This window comes from Rhinolophus hipposideros, assembly GCF_964194185.1.
Source record: "Rhinolophus hipposideros genome assembly, chromosome: 2".
Lineage (NCBI taxonomy): Eukaryota > Metazoa > Chordata > Mammalia > Chiroptera > Rhinolophidae > Rhinolophus > Rhinolophus hipposideros.
This window is the reverse complement of record NC_138048.1, coordinates 74480070-74498750: the sequence shown is the minus strand read 5'-3', so window position 1 is coordinate 74498750 and position 18681 is coordinate 74480070. Positions and strand designations below refer to the sequence as shown.

Genomic DNA, 18681 nt, shown 5'->3' with positions numbered 1-18681 from the left:
ATATTCATTGTTAGAATATGGTTAATCGATGCCTATGAAGTTCTTGGGAAAAATATAACTAGAGTATTGTATACACAGTTAAACTGTTATTTAAGTATTATGTGATGGTAAACAACTGTTTTTAATAATAAAATGTTTCTGGGAGTATAGTAGCTATAAAATGTTTTGAAAAAAACTAATAAAAGATAAATTTGAGCCACCAAGTAATAAATGGAAAATCCCTGGTAAAAAGACTATTGATGAGAAATAGATTTTAATTAGGGATAAGTTTAAAACAAATGTGGGGATTTTTATCACATGATATAAGATAAATATATAAATGTTATAAATTATAACGTGATTTTAGCCTAACTTTAACAAGCATGAGCTGGAAGGGAATAGAAGATAGAGGAGAATAAGTATACTATTGTTATTTCCTCTTAGTAGTTGTGGGATGCCAAGAATAGAGTTGTGTCAAAACATATTGTTTAATTATGACAACTCAATAAATATATTTAAATGTATAATGGTAAATTCTGGAAATTAGAATGCTATAGTTGAGAATTTAAGAATAAAAATATAGCCAATTAAAATCAAGTGGAGGAGAGGAATGAGTAAAATTAGGAGAAAGCATAATCATATTAATTCCACCACCACTCATACTGAAGGGTCAAATGTACCAAATAAAGAAATTCATGATATTATATAATATTTCATGCACTGCCTAAAAAAGATTCCCTACATTACATAAAATTATAAGACTTGCACTTAGAGAAAGATGGCCCATATACACCTTTCCCTATTCCTTTCTTCAAACACAGTAAAAATTTTAGAAACTATATAAAAAGCAAATATAAAGATCTCTAAAATGTGGAGAGATGGCAGACTCTCTAGGAACAGTGGGGATCTGGGAAACAACATGTGGATGAGTTCCCTGGGTCTTCTTTTTGTCTTACTTATCCTGAACTGGGTGCAGAGAAGTCGGAAACACAGAAAGGCTAATCAGTGCAGATAAAATAAGGTTCAAAATAAGCCTGCTTCCTTTAGTCAAAAGACAAGGAATAAAGTAAACTAGCAAGACAAAAAACCTAGACAATAACCAGTCTACTCCAGGCACACTACAAATTAAACCTGTATCCTCAACCCCAGCCCCATCAGCAAAGGCCAACTGAGGAATCTACACTTCACACTCCACCAGGATGTAGTAAGGCACCCCTTCCCCTGCACCAGGATCATGTGAGAGAAGACCTAGTGGGGCCGGGACTTTCATCCCTGCCAGATAGGAACAGACCCCACCCTCGTGTCAGTGCAAATTATGTGGATTGTGTGAACTTCCACCCCCACCAAATGGTAAGGAGACACCACCTCTTTCTGATAGGGTGGCATCGGATGAGCTATAGTAAAGAGTCAGAACTTTTATATCTACCAAACAGCGATGAGGCCATCCCATATTTGTACAGTGTCAGTAGAGGCTAAGTGGGGAGCTATAAGGAGGCACCTCTACCCTTCTGTCAGTTAGGTGTCAGCAGAGACTTGGTGGGGAGCCCGAGCTCTCACCTTGGCCCAGCAGGAATGAGTCATGTTTATCCCCCTCCCATTTGGAGACTCATTGGGGAACGTGGACTTCAACCTCTATCTGGTGAACTTCTTTTCTCACCAGTGCAGTATCATAGGAGATTTACTAAGTCAGGAGATTTAAATGAGATCCAGAGTCTCATATCATATTTAAAATGTCCAAGTTTCATTTGAAAATTATTCATCATGTGTTCAACAACCAGGAAAACTTCAACTTGAATAAGAAAAGTAATTAACAGACAACAACACTCAGATAACATTGATGATAAAATCATCTCACAAGAATTTTAAAGAAGTCATCAGAAAAATGCTTCAATGATCAACTATGGACATGCTTCAAAATAAATAAAAGAAGAAATAGAAATGTTCAGCAAACACAAACAAACAAACAGAAAAACCTCAAAGGATGGTGGGCTTAATAGCAGAATGAACAGGACAGAGGAACACATTAGTCACTTCAAAGATAAAACAATAGAAGTTACCCAGTCTAAACAACAGAAAGGGAAAAGAAAACAAACAGCTAAAAATAAAATAAATAAAAATAAATAAATAGCCAAGCCTCAGGACTTGTGGAAACATAACAAAGATCTAACATTTATGTCATCAGATTCTCAGAGGAGAGACAAAAGAGGGCAGGACTGAACCAGTATTCAAAGAAATAATGGCTAAAAATTTCCTTAACATGACAAAAAATATTCAAGAACAGATTCAAGAAGCCATATGAATGCCAAACAAGATAAATTGAAAGAAATCCACAAAAGACATATCAATATCAAACTTCTGAAATCAAATAAATTAATTAATTGAAATTAATTAATAAAATTTTGAAAGCAGCAAGAAAGAAGCAACACCCACCTTAGTTTAGAAAAAACAACTCCGAAATAAAATAAAAGTAAATAAATGGGTACGGATACACCAAGCACATGTGAGCAAAACTAAATCAGTGGTCATGACATGAACATCAAGCAATGTTGATTTTTATGGCAACAAAGTATCTGATGGGAAGGGCACTTATTGTAATATATTGTAAAATTCACAGTGAAGATTTAAGTGTAATGGATATGTATAAAACAAATAGCACAGAATCAAAATTCATAAAGCAAAAGCCATATGCTAGAAGTAGAAATAGGCAGCAAGAACTTAACAGTACAAGATTAATTCATTTATGTTAGCCCATACACAGATAACTGTATACATATATGCATAAAAAATAATCTTACAGAAACTTGAGCATAATTAATAACATATGTCTAATTGCTATAAACTAAACTCTGCACCCTGAAAAAGATGTTATATATTTTTTCTAAGTATTCATGGGACATTTATAAAATTTGAGAAAAAAAGTCAAGCAATTCTAAAAAGTATAGTTTATGACATTCTAGGATCACAAGGCAATAAAACAGTAACTAATAACAAACCTAAGTCTCTTGCCAGGGGGAAAAGAAACCCACCACACTATACCACATGGGCATTTTGAAATCTCCTTCTTAAATAAACAAAAGCAAACAAAATCAGTATTTCATATGTTTAAAAACAGAAATTAATGACATCCCAATTAGCTATGGGATAAAGTTAATTCAATAAACAAAGTAAAATTTATATCCCAAAATACTTATGTTAGTGAATAAGAAGTGATGAAAATAAGTGAAAAAAAATAAAGAACAATAAAATACATTTAAAATGAAAATGAGGAATTAGTAAAGTAAAACATAGGGAAAATATGAATTATTTAATGTTAAGTCAAATGACCAGCAATCTATACAAAAATAAAGTTGGATCCCTGCATTATTTTATTCACCAAAATTACTTCCAAGTGTATAAAGTATTTAAAACAATGACAAAACTGACAGTGCTAGAATTACCATTAGGATTTTATTTTTATTTTTTATTTTGGGGGGCCACATACAAATCTTGACAAAAATGCAAAACCCACAGAAGGAAGAAAAAGAAAAAAAAATGGCATTTTGCTTTAAAAGAAAAAAAATATTCTTCAAGGAATAAAACAAAACAGTGTCAAAAAGTAATCAAAGTGAAAGAAGAAAGACTAACAAAGCATTAATTTTCTTACTAAACAAAGAGTTGTTACATATCAATAAGAAAAAATTTCATGACACCCAATAAATCTTATGAAAAGATAAGTATCATTCATAATGTGAGAAATCCAAATTAAAGGTGCAATTATAAAGTTGCACTTTACCTATCGTATTTTTATAATTTTTGTAAGATTTTTATACCAGTTTGACTAAAGATTGAAAAATAGGCACATTGATAATCCTCCGTATTAAATTTGCAAATGTCCTTGTAAGGAAATTTGATAATATTGTCATGATTTAGAAGCACATATCTTTCTATTGAGAAAATCATCTGGAGACTTACCCACACAGAAGTCTTTATTGATATTTATTTACATATCAATAAAGACTTCTATGTGTATCTTCATTACATTGTTTATAGTAGCAAAATATTTTAAACAACCTACTTGTCCATCAATAGTGGAGTGATAAAATAAATTTTTGTTAGAGACAATAAATCCTATGCAGCTGTTAAAAAAGAATGAGGTGCTTCTATTATATATACCAATTTAGAAAAATCTTGGAAAATTTTGTCACAGAAGAAAGCAAATTTCACATTCTCTTTGTTAACCTTTTGGATTAAAAAAAATGTTAAAGAATAAGAGAGAGCTATATATACATTTGCCTTATTAGACATGAAATATTTCTGGATCTACTCAGTCATTTATCTATTCAATTCAATAAATATTTATTGAATACAATGCCTGTTTTAAACATATTGAATAAATGGATAAAATTACCATATCCTGTTTTCTAGTGGAGAAGAGAAACAATAAACAATAACATAATTTATAAGTTAATTGTATGTATGTTAATAGGGAATAAAAGATAGAGTACAATAAGGGGCTTGAGAGTGCTAGGTAGATTGAAATTATTAATTGAGTGGTCAGAGTAAGTCTCTCTGGAAGAAGTGAGGTCTATGGTACAGAAAAAAAGATGGTAACAATAGTGGTTTTGACAAGGGAACCTGGAAGACTAGAGCACAAGGATGAAATACTTTCTTCCATAATATACCTTTATATAGTGTTTGAAATATTTATCAGGTAATTACATTAACTTTAAAAAAAACAGTAAAAAAAAACAAAACAGTAAAGTTATGTAAACAATTCTGTATGAATATTGTTCTAAGACTTAAACCTGTGGAAAAAATCGTTTCTAAGTTGTTCTCTCTTTTCCAATTATAATTTTGTCCTAAGTATTGCCTTGCAGTCCTATATTTTCACAGATTCAACAGTTTCATCAATACCTTTCAACATTCCTGTGGAAAGATGAACGGGCCTCCTGGATGATGAGATTGTTTTAAAAGGGTAGAAGGGAAACAGATGAAAGTTTATTTTAATAGTGTAGGACCTGATGTCATTGATTCTGCTTAATTTGCCTTAAAGGCAAAAACTGAAAATGAATAATTAACGGTTAATTTAAGGTAGCCTATTACACATGTGATGATAATCCAACCATTTATTATATAAAATTGTTATTTAAATAAACAAAATGAACACCCTTTTTCCATTTGGTACTAAAGTTAAGTGCCCCTATTCAATCAAATAAAGGCAAGAAAGTGTCATACAGATTTAATTCAAGTACGTGTTGTCTTCTATATTAACCAAATGCTTTGCGCAAGAAAAAACAAATAAACAAACAAAAACCCTAAGACTCTTTAATGTCTTTTCTGTTAGCTGGAATAGAAAGAATGGTTGATTAGAAGTCAGAAACTCTAGGTTTGAATCTTAGTTTTTATCTGTACTGTCTGCTTAAGCCCAAGCAAAATCTAAGTCTCAGTCCATCAGTTTTCTCAAGTATAACAGAGAATACTGTATCCACATCACAAGGATAGTGTATTTGTGAGTATTAAGTGAGATAATTCATGTGGAAAATATCATTATGTAAAAATACTACAAACTGGAGGGTATAAATGGCAGGCCCTTGGCCAAATCCAGCCACAAATGTGTTTGAATTGGCTGATGTAGATTTGGCTTCCATCGTACTATAAAACTATTTTAATTAGTTGCCAACATTTAAAGATTGGATGACTTTATATAAAATATGGATTTTTAATTTTCCTGAAAAAAATTATATTACTTGGCTATGTTGAGCATATATTCTTATAGTGAAACCAACTAAATGTGAGTAGTGGTTAGACTTGCCTTAGAAAGCCTTTGCTCTCCCATTGGTGGCACTTTCCATCATTCGGTTATTTTCCCCCTGACAATGAAAGCTCAATTTTCCTTCTGTCTGGTCAGCTTCACTCACTCGTATCTTAATTCCTCTTGGCAGTGCATTTTTGTTTGTGTCACTCACCACTGTATGCTGAAATGCTTTTCCGATTTCAGCACGAAGACATTAAAGAACAAACTGCTCATCTGTCTTCTTTATCATTTATGAGACTAAATGTATAAAAGGCTGCCATTGCTAATCTGGGATTGACCTCTGCTTGTTCACTAGGGCATCTCCAGTTACCAGACACATAATTATGAGCTAATAAATATGTATGGAGTGAATGAAAACATGAATGAATGACAGTGATGTGCCTACTACCTTAAGGATAATCTGAATATTTGTTTTAATAGGAACATTTTCTTATGCTTTTACTATTTAGATATGATTATCTGAAGCAGAGAAATATGCTCATGTGACATTTTTATTCAGTTAGGTGTGTGTGTGTTTGTTTGTTTAAAAAAAAAAAAAAAATATATATATATATATATATATATATATATATATATATATATATATATATATATATATATATATTTTTTTTTTTCCCCCCACTACAGAATGTCCCCAAACAAGGTATGGCCCAAATTGTGACCTGAAATGTACCTGTAAAAATGGTGGCCTTTGCAATCCTGTGGATGGAAGCTGTACTTGTGGCCTTGGATGGACAGGAAATTATTGTGAAAAAGGTAAGTTGATGACTACCTTCTTGCATTCAATACAAATCTAGAGCATACTGCCATTGGTTGACAAAATATAGTAGAGGCCTGTGAAGAAACTACTTTCTAATAAGTTCACACAAGCTGTTTATAATTATGATTGCATTCCCAATAAAAATAGTGTTGCATTAATATTGATTGATTTTTGTTACCTTGTTACCAAAATACCACATGAAAACTCTTAAGTAATTGTAATAGTGTTAATGTGAACGAGGACCTCTGAAACCTAAATCCACTATCCCTCCAGCCAGTGTTGAAGCTTGAAGCCTTTGTGGATGGCAAAGGTGCTGAACCTTGAGTTTCTCGGCATGAGGCTGACAGGCCTCAACCAGCACTGAGGCTGTGGGGCAGGTGGAGTGGAGGAAGCAGGGCCCTGGGCAGAGCTAGTTCACATTAAGAGTGGGCCAGCTGCAAGGGATAAAGAGGAGGACTCTAGGAGCAGAGGTCTCTAAACTTTATTTCATCAAGAAAAATTTAATCATCTACCACTATAAATGCATTTTTACTAGTAAGTAACATTCATGTTTCTCAACTAATACATTACATGTGTTATAACACATATACAAAAGTTTAACTTATATAGAATGGAAAAGATAAATACTCATAGTTATTCTAATGTTTTCTGTTCGAATCACAATTGATTATTCTGTGAAACACTACAGAGCACGCACCCTACTTAGAGTGCACTATTGCAGGAGATGATTTTGTGTTTTGGCAGAATAGAGGAGAAGGGCTCTGACAGCACGGCAGAGTGTGGCTGAGAGCACTGCTGGGGCCCTACAATTGGGGCACCCTGAGTGAAAAAATATCCCCAGTGAACTTTTATCTAGATGGTTTCAACTATGGGATATGGCTCTTTAGACCTTCGGCCCTGACATTCTATCACAGTGGGTGTGATACCCTCTCATTACCCTCCTTCACTATGAATTTCACTGGCATGGAATTTGGCAAGGCGGCATGGAAGAAAGCACTTTGAAGCGGGAGTGAATAGACCCATATGCCAACCCTGCTCAGCTCATACTATACTCTGTGCCTTTAGAAATAGACCCATTTCACAGCCTCCCTGTGATTTGGTTTTCCCACTCAAAGTCTAGCATTTCCCTTTTAAGTCTAACATTCAAGGTCATTTTCATGGAATTTTTTTTTTTTTAACATGGACATCCTCCCTAATTCATGGGAGACAGGTCTTATCAATTTTGTGATATTAGAGATTACTAAATTAAATTAATAGCAGTACTTTAAAAATAGTACCATTATGTCCAAATTCTAAGTTGGATAACATCAGCATTTGGGGAGATGGAATATTTTAACTTTGATCTGGTCATTTAAATTTATTCTTTATTAGTTAATTATTTAAATTAGAATATATTAAAATGTATTGTCAACTTATTTGTATTCTATCACTTAAATTTTTGAGTCACTGCGTAAATACAAATGTAATATTGCAACATATTAACAAATTCTCCTCTGTATGGGGTTGTACCATTTTGTATCCTCATAAGCAATATACAGATTGCTTGTTTCCTCAGAGCTTTATCCATAGAGTGTGTTATCAAAATTTTGGTGAGAGATTGTGGGGACAAAGCCCCAAAAAGCAGTTTCCAGGCTCTCGGCCTCACATAGTAAGGTGCTGGCTCGGGTAGTAAATGGCCATCAACTGTAATCAGATGGCCATCAGCTGTGGCTCGTTGGCTGTCAGCCGTAACCCGTAAGCCATTGGCCACTAATATAACTGCTGTGGCTAAGCTAGCAGAAGAAATGGGGGCTAGCAAGAAGATGGTGGCTGGCAAGTGCGTACTGCTGTTAGGACGGCGGGTTGCAGATTATGTAGATCCTGCTTCCTGTGTCTCCAGCCCAGCCTCCAGCGAGAATATATTGGTTTGACTCCTCTATCTATGGTTCCGTGGGTGTTCCTGTTTGGCCTTACCGTGTCCTGCGTTCTTATGTGGGGAACGGGACCAGAGACCCCACAGGAGACCCCGCACGACAGAGATGTTATATCAGTGGAGTTTTAATTTTCATTTTTATTATTATGATATTTTGTATCTTCTACAATGAGTAAGGACCTTTTACATTTTTTTCTATAACTCGTTTATTCAAAATTCTAGCTCATTTTCCTATAAGGTTGTTGGTTTTTATTTCTTCTCTATTAGTAGTTCTATATATCTTAGAGATATTTAATCTTTGTTGTGAATTATTCACTCTAATTTGGGAAAGTTTACCTTTTGTCCTTTTACTTTGCCTAATTAGTCATCTATTGATATATAACAAACCACCCCAAACTTAGAGACTTAAAACAACAATTTATTATGATCTCTCACGATTCTGAAGGTTAATTGGGTTTAGCTGAGTGATTCTTTTCTCAGATGACAGCTTGGGCTGGAGTTCTCTGGAGATTCAACTGGGTTGAAATATAGATGATAATCTCTTCATTTATACATCTGTCACCTTGGTTTTCTTCCACATGTTTTATTTCTCCTTGTTTTTAGTCAGCTCAGGCTGCTATAACAATGTTGTCAACTGTATAACTTAAACAACAGAAATTTATTTTCACAGTTCTGGAGTTTGGAAATTCTAAGATTTGGTTCCTGGTGAAGGCTTCTCTTTTCTGGTTGTAGATGGTTTTCTTTTTGTTTTATTCTTACGTGTGTGTGTGTGTGTGTGTGTGTGTGTGTGTGTGTGTGGAGAGAGAGAGAGAGAGAGAGAGAGAGAGAGAGAGAGAGAGGGAGGGAGGGAGGGAGGGAGGGAGGGAGGGAGGGAGGGAGATAGATCTCGTATTTCTTCTTATAGGGCATTAGTCCCATCATGAGGGTTCTATCCTCATTACCTAATTACCTCCCAAAGGCTTCACCTCCAAATAATGTCACATTACAGATTAGGATTTCAACATGTGAATTGAGAGTGGACACAAATATGCAGAACACAATACTCCTTGTGGCACCTAAGACCTCACTACATGGTCTTTTTCTCCAATAGGATAACTGGGTTTCTTACATGACAGCTGGTTTCCCAAAGCAGAAGTTGCCAGGTCTTCCTAAAGCTTGCAAGTGACATAACATCACTTCCACCACATCTTAACTGGATAAAGAAAGTCATGGGATCAGCCCAAGTTCCACATACGAGGGAACTACACAAGGGTGTGAATCCCAGGGGATGTGCTTTATTGGGAACATCTTTGGATTATAGATTCTGTATGATTCAGAGGGTATTTTTTGTTTACTTGTTTCTTTTAATAAAATATATCTTTCTTCCCTCTATTTTTAAAAAAAAAATTAATCATGCTTAGCAATGTATTTCCCATTCTCAGGTTTCAGAGGAATTCACCCCTGTTTTCCTTTGACATTAGAATGATGTCATTCTTGACATTTAATTCTCAGATCAATTTTAAATATTTTTCATAGTGTATGGTGTAAGGAATATATCAATTTCCCCCTTTTTATATGGCTTTTCAGTTATTGTATTGCAGCATTTATTAAACTATCTTCCCTATTGACTTGAGATGCAGCCTTCATTGAATACTCAACATTTATATGCAGTTAGGTATATTTTTGGATATTTTGTTTTCATCTATTTATGTGTAAATGTGATGCTGTTTATTATTATTATTATTGTTATTGTTATTATTATTATTATTATTATTATCATGTAGCTTTTATTATATGTATTTGGTGCTGACAGGGCTAACAACCAACCCTTTATTGCTTTTATTTTTCAAAGATTTTCTGGCACTGTCCTTGTTTATTTTTTCTTCCAAATGAACTTTATAATCAAATTGTCTAGATGAAAAAAAAATCAGGTTTTTTGTTTTGTTTTGTTTTTTACTGCTTTGTTGTCCTTTGTGTTCCCTCTCTTAGGGAGAATTAGCACATTTATGATATTAACTCATCCCTTCCAAGAGCAGACATGGTCTATCATTCCATTTGTTCAAGATTTTTGTTCCTCATTAAGTAAAAAGCTGGATATTAATATTATATTAAGATATAGCTATTGAGTTTCTAATTTATTCAATGTTTTTACTGAATTTTTAGTGAATTTATTTTTCAAATGTCTTTTCTGCATCTCTGGAATTAATTGTATGATTTTTCTCTTTAGGCTGATAAATATGATGGATTTATTAATGAATTTCCTAATACTGAATGACCTTACAATTTTTGAATAAGTACTGCTCAGACATGATATATTACTTTATAATGTGTGTTGGTTTCTATGTACTTATATTTTTTTATGAATTTGGCATATCAATATTCATAAATTGAATTGAGCTATAGTTTTTTAATGCATTTTTTCAGGTTTTAAAATTGATGTTATACTCAATTAATAAAATGTATTTGAAATCTTACTTCCTTTCCAATATTCTAGAATAGTATAAGTTATAGAGTGATGATCTGATCTGTAAAGGTTTGTAGAATTTTCCTGTGAAACCTAGGACTGGTGGGGTTTCTTTTTTTATTTAATTCAAGAGCTATTTTACTATTTTCTTCATTGTTTTTCTATTATAATTACCCCGTCTAGGTTTGCTGCCTCAAATTAAGATAATTTTGTTATCTTCTATAAATTTTCCATTTAATTTAGGTTTTTATATTTATTTGTATTTTATTTTCACATTTATTCTTTTGGTCATTCCACATTTTTATAAAATTGTGTGTATTTGTGCTTTCTCTCTTTTATCTTGATTAGGTTAGCTAATGATTCTTATACTTTTTATTTTTTCATTAATTCTGCTGTTTTTTTTCTGTCTTCAAACTCATTACATTCAATTGTCTTAACTAGAAGTAAAGGTTTGGTGTTTTGTTTTTCAGAATGTCCCCCTGGGTATTATGGCCCAGGCTGCACGTGTCAGAACAATGGAGTTTGCAACAGGTTTTCTGGAAGCTGTGAGTGCCTCCAAGGTTACTATGGACGAGTCTGTGAACACGGTAAACAGAGAAAACGAGTGGATATACTATCACATTAATAAGTTTTAAGCTTTAAAACCTATTTTTTAAATAATAAAATACATTGTATCAAATTAGATAAACTGGTAACGCTTTAACGTATACTCTTACAGTGTATTTCATAGCTCTAATTGAAGTTCTAGTATTGACCACTGCCGCGATTAGGTAATTGGACTTGTTTATTCTTTTTGAAACTACTGTTTGAAAAACACCTCAATGATTTTATGATCATCTGTAGAAGACACAGGTAGACCCACCCAGAAGAGTAGAAAATCATTCTACTTCCTCTGACTATCTTTAGGCAAAATATAGACAAAGAAGCTGCTTGTTTCATGTTAATCTACAATTAACTTTGAAAGATCTTCAATTTCTTTTTAAACATATTTATTTATATCTTCATGTGGACTCAATACTTTCACATAAAATTAGGAAATGGGAGAATTATACAATAATTTGTCTTAGATGTCAGGGAGCCCTGATGGACAACACAATTAAGATGTAAGAGCTTAGGCTCTAGAATTAGTTGTATGTGGTCTAGCTCTGCCATATAAAAGATGTATAAACTATTTACTTCAAGTTTCAGTTTCATAATCTGTAGAATGGGGATAATAACACCTGCCTTAAAAGGTTATCATGAGGATTAAAAAAATATATACGAGTAAGCATTTAGCATTGAGGCATGTTGCAAAATCTCCACTAATACTAATTATTGAGAAGGAAGTAACTTTTTAAAGCCTCTGAGGTGATATTAACAATGTTTAAGTTGTTTCTGTTTTTCAACTTGTTTTTAGGATTTGGCAAACATGTTTCACAGAAACAAATCTTACTAAGCCTTTTGAGGTTTAATACTTTTGCCAACCATTCTGAGGTTTCTTGGGTCAGAGAGTATGGATGTAAACATCTTGTGGTTTTCATTTGTTTGTTTGTTTTGCTTTCAAATTGAAATAAGAGACACAGATTGGAAAAAAGCATCTATTAAAAGTCCATAAATTTCATACTACATACATCCTGCATCCTACATATCCTACAGGTGTGGTTTCAAGGAAGATTTTGAACAGACAAGAGACAACACTCTAGTGAAATAAAACTGTAAAGTGGGTACATTATTGATTATTAAAAAAAGGAGTCATAAGTAGTGTTCATGTGGGAAGCTATAGTGATAGGCTAGGATTTTTTAAATCTGACTTGGTTGAAAATGGAAATGAAAAAGCAGAATATTTTGGAAGGACAATTGACTATATTTGGCAATTGATTTGAATATGGAGGTGAGGAAAATGAAGGAATCAAAGATGGCTCTATAGTTGCAAGCCAAGGAATCTGGAAGAATGATAGTATTATGTAGAGAAATGGAAAAGTCAAGTAAGACAACCTTTATGAGCTCAGTTTTGTATATAATTAAAATAAAGAAGATAAAGGAGATTTGATTTTTCTATGTATTCTGAATAACAGTTATACAAGAACAAGCAGAAGGAACCCTGCACTGGATCTTCCATTGTTATTCATTTTTAAAAGAATTATAATAAGACCAAAAATGTAAGGGTATATATTATATAAAATAATTCATTCCTTATCTCTTTTTGGTTTCACCTCCTTTTTCTGCTCCCCAAATACATTTTTTTCTTAATGTTGTAACACCGTGCCTGCTGTGGAAGTGTCATACCCATGAAGCCTAGACAAATCCAATTCTAGGTTCCTGGGGGGCACAGACAGAAAGAACGAAGAGAGAAAGTTAGAGAGCGAGAGAGTGAGAGAAGAGAGAGAATGGATAATTGAAGAGTAAGGAAATTTCATCCCCCTCATATTCCCATTGGTGAGTGATGAGCATAACCTTAGAGAAAACTCAACATAGGAAATGGATATAATTATCTGTAGTCAAGCTTAGCTCTTTCAGAGTGAACATCTCCCAGGGACGATGACAAATTTAGCAGTCAAAGAAATACATTTGCTTGCATGACATGGTCTCTACATGTAAATCAATTACTTCTTCTGGTGTTAAGCCACAAAAATATTTATCTTCTTCAAACTATGGGGAAAAAACAGGTTATACTGGACATACTAAGAAACAAATCTACCTTATGGGCCATCTATGGAAGTTTTTAAAAGATTAAATTTCAGAACTGTACACCTGAAACCTGTGTGACTTTACTAACCATTGTCACTGCAGTAAACTTTAATTAAAAAAAAAAGTCACCCACTTTAAAAGAAGTTTCTCATAAGATGTTAACCTAGTATACATCATATACTCTCTCTTTTATTCCGTCTTCTCCCTCCCTTCTCACTTTCCCTCATACTTACCTCTGTCATCCATTCTCATAACTTCAAATACCAAGAGCTACATGAATCATCTTCCACAAATACTCTCTTATTTATTTAATTATTTAAATTTAATTAAAAAAAACCATTCTTACTAAATTTATCCTGTACCCAAATTTTGAAAACATTGCTCTTCTAGGTATTTAGGGTATTACAGGAATTTGGTGAAGTCTTTGCCAGACTCTAGCACATCATAGCAAATAAATTTTATCTACTTGAAGATATTTTAAATTTTATGGATTCTTCAAGATTATTTGTAGAAAATGGCACTTAATAGAATTACTTATCTAAATGACTAAAGGGTTGTCAATATGCTTCTCCAGATGACTTTTTATTGTTTTTTGATTTTCTGCTCTCATCTCCTTCTTTGATCCTGGGAAACGACCTAAAGCACATCCTTTAATTTTTCCTGTACTTATTCTTACAGCCAAAATAGCATTTTGACATTTTTATTTTCCAGCATGCCTTCCTGGATTTTATGGTTTGAATTGTGCTCACATCTGTGACTGCAAAAATGGAGCTAGTTGTAATGCAACGAGTGGACAGTGCATTTGCCCAGCAGGTTTCCATGGCAGCCAGTGTGAAAAAGGTATGGCCAGAGCATTTTTAAGCACATGAATGGAGGAATTCTGTGTGACTGTTAGATCTTTCTATCTTCAGACAAACATAAACCCAAATCAAAAATATGGAATAATCACTTAAACTTCTAGCTTGGACATTAAAGCAACAGGAATTCACTCTACAGACAATAGGAGTGTTGCGTCCTTTTGATTTTGCTGCTGATTGTTCAAAAAATTTATCCTCCCCAAAAAAAGTGTTTACTATCTCAAAATAACTCAAGCTGTTAGTCCTCATTGAACAATGAATGATAATTATGGTATTAAATGCTTTTTAAAGAATGATATGTATTGAGTTCAAAGGTATTGAAATAGATACGAGGGCTTTATGAAAAGTATTTAAAGATGTGGATAAAGCATTTATCCTAGAAAGTTATTGAAGCCATCAATGTGGCTGAAGATAGAGAGGTGAGAATTTGGGTTGCTTATTTTGAAACAAAATATTATGAAGTCCTAAACAATCGATCGAGCCTGTTCAAAAAAATGCCAGACTACGTAGTTCCAAGTCCTATTTTAGCCTACATTAGGTGTGCTCTTGTGCTCTTAACAGCAGCCACTAGAATGATAATGCTAATATAATGGTAGTGGTAATTGGACTTTGTTTGAATCAGAGTTATTGCCTTTAAAAAGGATTCATGTATTCGTCCTATACCATAGCCTCACATGTCATTAAGAGCTTTACATATATCACCTCTTGTTAATCCTTTAGTCACTGAGCCATTCATTATTTAGTGTTACATTCTAGGAATATACGTATAGTGGAGCTTACAGTCTTCTGTGGAAATAGACAGCAAATAAATAAATAATATGCTAAGGAAAAATATTAAGAGTAATACACTCGGCTAGTTGACTCGGACCCCTTCCTTAAGTTCCAATCTTCAGAAAGCTTCCAGAATATTCTAACAGGTACAAACCAGTGTCAAAGCAAATCAATTTTAGGACCTGCCTGTGAAATCATGTATAAAATGAAGCTTCTTTCTGAGAATTCCAAAATTTTCCTCTTTTCTTCTGACCAGCAAATCTCATTTTATCAGCCCATTTTGCTCTTTGGGGTTCAATCTTAAGGAAATCCTATTTTTAATCTCAATTGACAGGCATCGGTGAAAGCTCAAGGAGTTAATGTTTCAGCATTTCTCTTTCCTTGGTAGAGTGCTCACCTGGAATGTTTGGAGACAATTGCCATCAACTCTGTGACTGTGGAAATGAAAGCTCCTGCCACCCAGTAACTGGAAAATGCCTCTGCCCGCCTGGGAGAACCGGAACCAGATGTGAAGCTGGTATGAGCTAAGTAAGTCATGATGTCCCTCTGACTCATGGGTCATGCAGAGATGGTATAGATACATTTTTATACTAGAAACATTACTCAAAGAATGTCACACCACCATTGCTTGTCACCTTGCCTTAGTATGATTAAGTGGCATATGTAGTTGTCATAACACAGGAACCCATGTTAGCTCTGCAACTGACAGAGGACACCCTATAAGTATCTCAGGTGATGCAGTTAAACACCCTGATCACAAAAGTTATTCAGAGAAATCACTAGAATTAAGGTAATTAAGGTACAGCCCTGGTAGTAGTCTTGGGACCCAAGTTCTCAGCTATTCTTTGGGAATTGAGATTTATACTTTTGTGTGTGTGTGTGTTTGTTTTGTTGTTGTTTCCCTTTTCCATTCATAGGAAGACTACCTAGAATGTAAAGTTCTAAATCTTTAGGGAGTGTCTTAAGATGAGGAGAAAGTAGATTGAGTGAATCATTGGCTCATCACTTCCTATTGAACTTTCATCTAGGTTTCTCCCTAGATGAAAGGTTTTATATAATTCTCAACAGCCCTAAATGACTGACTTGCCATAGATTATGACCTAAAGTAGAGCAGTGAATCTCAGAATTTACTTTCCTCATCTGCAAAAAAGAAGGGTTGAGGCTATGTATTTCTAAATCATTTCCAGCACCAATCTATGATTCTGTAACCTGAGATCTCAGTAATGCTGAGACAGCCACAGTAACTTTCCAGGCTACAGAAGAATGCGATCCACCCAGCACCATCTCCCTCATGTCACTTTGCTTCACAGAAATAGAAATAAAAGCTACTTTCTTTGAATGCCAGGCACCATCCTAAACATTTGTGTATTCATCTACTCTTTCCCACAACCCTATGAGGTTGTTCCAGTTTTATTCCTATTTGGCAGGTGAAGAAATTGATACACAGAGAAGTAGTCAGAGGCAGAACCAAGATGTAACCCCAGGCAGTCTAATTCTGGACCTTGGGTGATGCTTTATCAGACAATACTGTATATGTGAATGTCTGTGTGCAGTCCAGCACAGGGAACCTCCAGTGGCTCATCAACAGATTTATATTCTTTCCTATCCCTTTTTAATAGACTTTTAAAATAAGGCCAAGGAGTTCTGAATATGGAGTTGGAATCCTTTGGGATCTTCCAATCCAGAAGCTTACTGATGTTGACATTTCATTTTTGCGAAGCTGCTTTGTTTAAATCTTGAAGCCTGTGTTTCACTGCACTACAAGCTTCTGGAGAGTTGGATCCATGTTAATCTTTTATCAAAAAGAAAAACTTAGGTCCAGCACCTGAGAGTCTTCAGCAAATTTTTGTTGAAGGAATTCTTGCTTTTCTTTTCAGCATTCCTCATTGAGTCGTGGTAAACAAGTACCTGGACCTTGTCATAGCTAAACTAAATCAGTCAGAATGAATATCAGCATGACATATTGGTGAAGCCACAGTATATATGTCACCAAAGGCAGAATGCTTATAGTAATTGTGGTTTCATCTCAATACCGAAGAAGTCACTAATGTTTACTGAATGTGTATTATGTGCCAGGCATTTTAATTTATACGAGGCGCCTTCGCTATCATCACTATTTCCATTTTATAGATGAGGGAGCTGAAGCACAACAAGGTTAAGTAACATGCTCAAGGTTAAGTGGCAGATTGAGGATTTGAAACAGGCTTTCTGCGTCCAGAGCCAGCCTTTTAATATCCCCTCCCAAGGGAAAGAAAGGAACAGAAATTGCTTTGGGTTACATATCTGCATGGTCCAATATGTATTGTCCATTAACCACAGGTTGCTCTTTAATTCAAATTTAGTTTAATTTAAAATTCACACCCCCCAGTCACACATGACATTTCAAGTGCTCAGTGGCCACAGACGATCAGTGGCTACAGTATTGTAAAGTGCAGTATAGAGTGTCTTCTTTATTGCAGGCATTTCTTTGGACAGCACTCAGTGGGGGCTCAAAACTTGCCACTAAACCAAGAGAGCTTGTGGACAGGCTGGAAATTAAAGCCTCACTCTATGGACTTGCTATGGACTAAATTCTCAAATCACATAGTCACTCTCATCCACAGGTAAATTGCCATGTGACAGTGGATCATATGTACTAACGTGCCCATTCTCTGTGGGCACCCAAAGGCTCCTCTTGTCGTGAGCAATTTGGGGAACCCACAGCCTACACAGATGTACTGCAGGGACTTTTATTTGCACTTTTATTTTCAATTAGGCACAGTTCATCTGCGATATTAACTGTGAGCAGCTGTGTCTATGGAGGCACTGTAAAGATAAAAGACCTCATTTTAATTTGAACTCTGGTAAAGGACCTATTAAACAACCATAATGTTAATTCATAAAAGAATGTAACAGCTTTTTATTGGATTATTTCCCCACCCCTTTGGTAAATTAACATTTGCAGACATTCAAACAGATGTCTTAAATACACATCGTTATTAACATGAAAATGTGGTATTTTTATAAATTAAAATCAGATTCTGAACTGCTCAGGAGAGATTCTAACTCAATTCTTTTTCAAACAAGAAGACTAGGTCTTACCACTAAGCTAAGTAATCCTTCTACACACTGGGCAGAGGTGGATGCACTGAATTAAATTTGAAATGACACAAGAGTTTTTCAATTTTGATAAAGTTTGATGATTTAAAGGAAAGATTCATTTCAGAATAGCGTTGTGTCACCGCCAAAGCTCCTTTTACCTACCTGTTGCTCTTTCATGTAGTAAGGGATTGAATTGCTGTTTGCTCTGTAAAAAGAATTAATCGCAAAATTGATTTATAGGTTTTCATTTATCTTGTATTTAAAATCTAACTAGTTAATTAAGACAAGAGAGCTAGACCACACCTTAACCTACCTTCATTATCCAAGAGAGCAATAAGCAAACATGCAATGGTTCATGGAGTACTTAGTTTGATTCTCCAACCTAGGAAAAGGCATTTTGAGGCAACAAAGAAATGT

At 34.3% G+C, this 18681-nt stretch overlaps 1 protein-coding gene across 9 annotated transcripts in view; it reads left to right on the top strand.

Annotated features, from left to right (window-relative positions):
* The window catches only part of LOC308505216 (multiple epidermal growth factor-like domains protein 6), a 607252-nt gene that overhangs the window by 569509 nt on the left and 19062 nt on the right, over nt 1–18681 (top strand). For 7 of the 9 annotated variants that reach the window (XR_013994480.1, XR_013994481.1, XR_013994482.1 and 4 more), the window contains 4 exons: nt 6401–6529; nt 11359–11475; nt 14267–14395; nt 15572–15711. Coding sequence is in view for 1 of the 9 variants with exons in the window: in XM_081067036.1 (XP_080923162.1) it covers nt 6401–6529; nt 11359–11475; nt 14267–14395; nt 15572–15711 (515 nt within the window). In the remaining 8 variants the exon portion in view is untranslated. Of the gene's footprint in view, nt 1–6400; nt 6530–11358; nt 11476–14266; nt 14396–15571; nt 15712–17642; nt 17787–18681 lie in introns of all 9 variants that reach the window. The other 2 variants (XR_013994484.1, XR_013994487.1) reach the window with 1 other exon arrangement.